Source organism: Glycine max, chromosome 16, assembly GCF_000004515.6.
Source record: "Glycine max cultivar Williams 82 chromosome 16, Glycine_max_v4.0, whole genome shotgun sequence".
NCBI lineage: Eukaryota > Viridiplantae > Streptophyta > Magnoliopsida > Fabales > Fabaceae > Glycine > Glycine max.
Window position 1 is genome coordinate 22,938,999 of NC_038252.2, and position 2,210 is coordinate 22,941,208.

General features: G+C 39.4%; 1 protein-coding gene across 1 annotated transcript; it reads left to right on the forward strand.

The window, feature by feature from the left end:
* The first annotated feature begins 932 nt into the window (after positions 1 to 932).
* LOC100786590 (uncharacterized protein Mb2253c-like) lies at positions 933 to 1,535 on the forward strand. The gene has a single exon (XM_006599815.1). The coding sequence runs from the start codon at positions 933 to 935 to the stop codon at positions 1,533 to 1,535; it is 603 nt and encodes a 200-aa protein (XP_006599878.1).
* Positions 1,536 to 2,210: the final 675 nt, after the last annotated feature.

Sequence of the window (2,210 nt, forward strand, 5' to 3'; positions counted from 1 at the left end):
CTCCAACTCCCAATCTAGAGGCATCACATTCTAGCTCAAAAGTTTTAGAAAAGTCAGGAAGAGCTAGAACAGGTGCCTTAGTAAGCTTTTCTTTGAGCAAAGCAAAGGCTTTCTCTTGTTTTACACCCCAGGTAAATGCCACATTCTTCTTCACCAACTCATTGAGAGGTGATGCAATTGTAGAGAAATTAGGAACGAACCTTCTATAAAAGCTTGCTAACCCATGGAAGCTCCTAATATCTCCCATACTTTTTGGGGTAGGCCATTCTTGGATGGTCTTTATTTTCTCATGGTCCACTTTGACCCCAATTCTATCAACTACAAACCCTAAGAAAACTATATTATCTACACAAAAAGTACACTTCTCTATATTTGCATATAGCGTGTTTTTCCTAAGGACTAAAAGAACTTGCCTGAGATGTCCCAAGTGATCATCTAGGCTCCTACTGTACATTAAAATATCATCAAAATAAACAACTACAAATCTACCTATGAAATCCCTTAAGACATGATGCATAAGCATCATAAAGGTGCTTGGTGCAGTAGTGAGCCCAAAAGGCATCACTGGCCATTCATACAAACCAAACTTGGTCTTGAAAGCGGTTTTCCACTCATTACCCTTTTTCATCCTGATTTGGTGATAACCACTTTTAAGATCAACTTTTGAAAAAATATTGGCACAATGTAACTCATCAAGCAAATCATCAAGTCTAGGAATGGGGTGCCTATACTTTACAGTGATGTTGTTGATGGCCCTGCAATCTGTACTCATTCTCAAGTATATTTTTGAGAAACCCGCTCTTACAAGGCGGATCGCTCGGTGACAGATTCTGCTATCTGAGTTCGATATCGTCTACGTCACCCAAAAGGCAATAAAGGGAAGTGCCCTGGCAGACTATTTGGCTCAATAACCTCTCAACGATTACCAGCCCATGCATCCAGAGTTTCTGGATGAAGACATCATGGCCTTGTTCGAAGAGAAGTCGGAGGACAAGGATAGGGATAAGTGGATCATGTGGTTTGATGACGCGTCCAATGCCCAAGGCCATGGGGTTGGGGCAGCTTTGGTCTCTCCCGACAATCAATGCATTCCCTTCACAACCAGATTAGGCTTTGATTGCACAAACAACATGGCTGAATACAAGGCATGCGCCCTCAAGATCCAACTAGCAATTGACTTCAACGTCAAATTGCTCAAAGTATACGAAGATTCAGCCTTGGTGATCCATCAATTGAAGGGAGAATGGGAAACTAGGGATCACAAGTTGATACCTTATCAGGCATACATCAAGAAATTGACCAAGTTCTTCGATGACATCTCGTTCCATCACATTCCCAAAGAAGAGAATCAAATGGCCGATGCACTTGCCACTCTAGCATCCATGTTCCAGCTGACTCCACACTTAGACTTGTCGTACATCAAGTTCAGATGTCGCGGCAAGCCCGTGCATTGTTGTTTGATAGAAGAGGAACAAGATGGTAAACCTTGGTACTTCGACATCAATTGCTCGGTGAAATGCCTCAATGGCATGTGAGCACATTTTGGTGAGTTTTGTTTGTGGGACTAACTTGGACATAGGTGGCTTCCGTTGTTGAGTTTAGGGATGACTTTTAGAAACTAGGATAGGTGCCAAAAATAGGACTTAGGCTTAGGAATACCAAGCTTTAATTTTGAATGCAAGAGAGCATGGTGTGAGGATTTCCCTTTAGGACAACATTCAATTTTGGGCTGCACCATGATGTTTTCCTTACACCTAGATGTTTAGAAATGTTGTTCATCATGAACATAAAGGTGTAGAGTAGGTAGCAAAAATGCCTTTGTTGATTTCCTTATTGATTTAGGTAGCATAAATGCCTTTGTTAGATACCTTTGTTAATCTATTCATACAGGTAGCAAAAATACCTTTATTGATTTACACCTTTGAATATGTATACATGTAACTTAGGTAGCAAAAATACTTGGATGTGTGTACATGTAATTCCAGGTAGTAAAAATGCCTCATAAAATGTATATATGTTGCATGTTAGGTAGCAAAAATGCCTCATAAAATGCATATATGTTGCATGTTAGGTAACAAAATACCTTATTAATTTAGGTAACAAAAGGCCTTATTAATTTAGGTAGCAAAAATACCTTATTAATTTAGGTAACAAAGTACCTTATTAATTTAGGTAGCAAAAATACCTTGTTAATTTAGGTAACAAAATGC

Excerpts from the sequence above, each read along its gene's own strand:
- LOC100786590 (XM_006599815.1), top strand. The coding sequence starts at position 933 with ATGCATCCAGAGTTTCTGGATGAAGACATCATGGCCTTGTTCGAAGAG.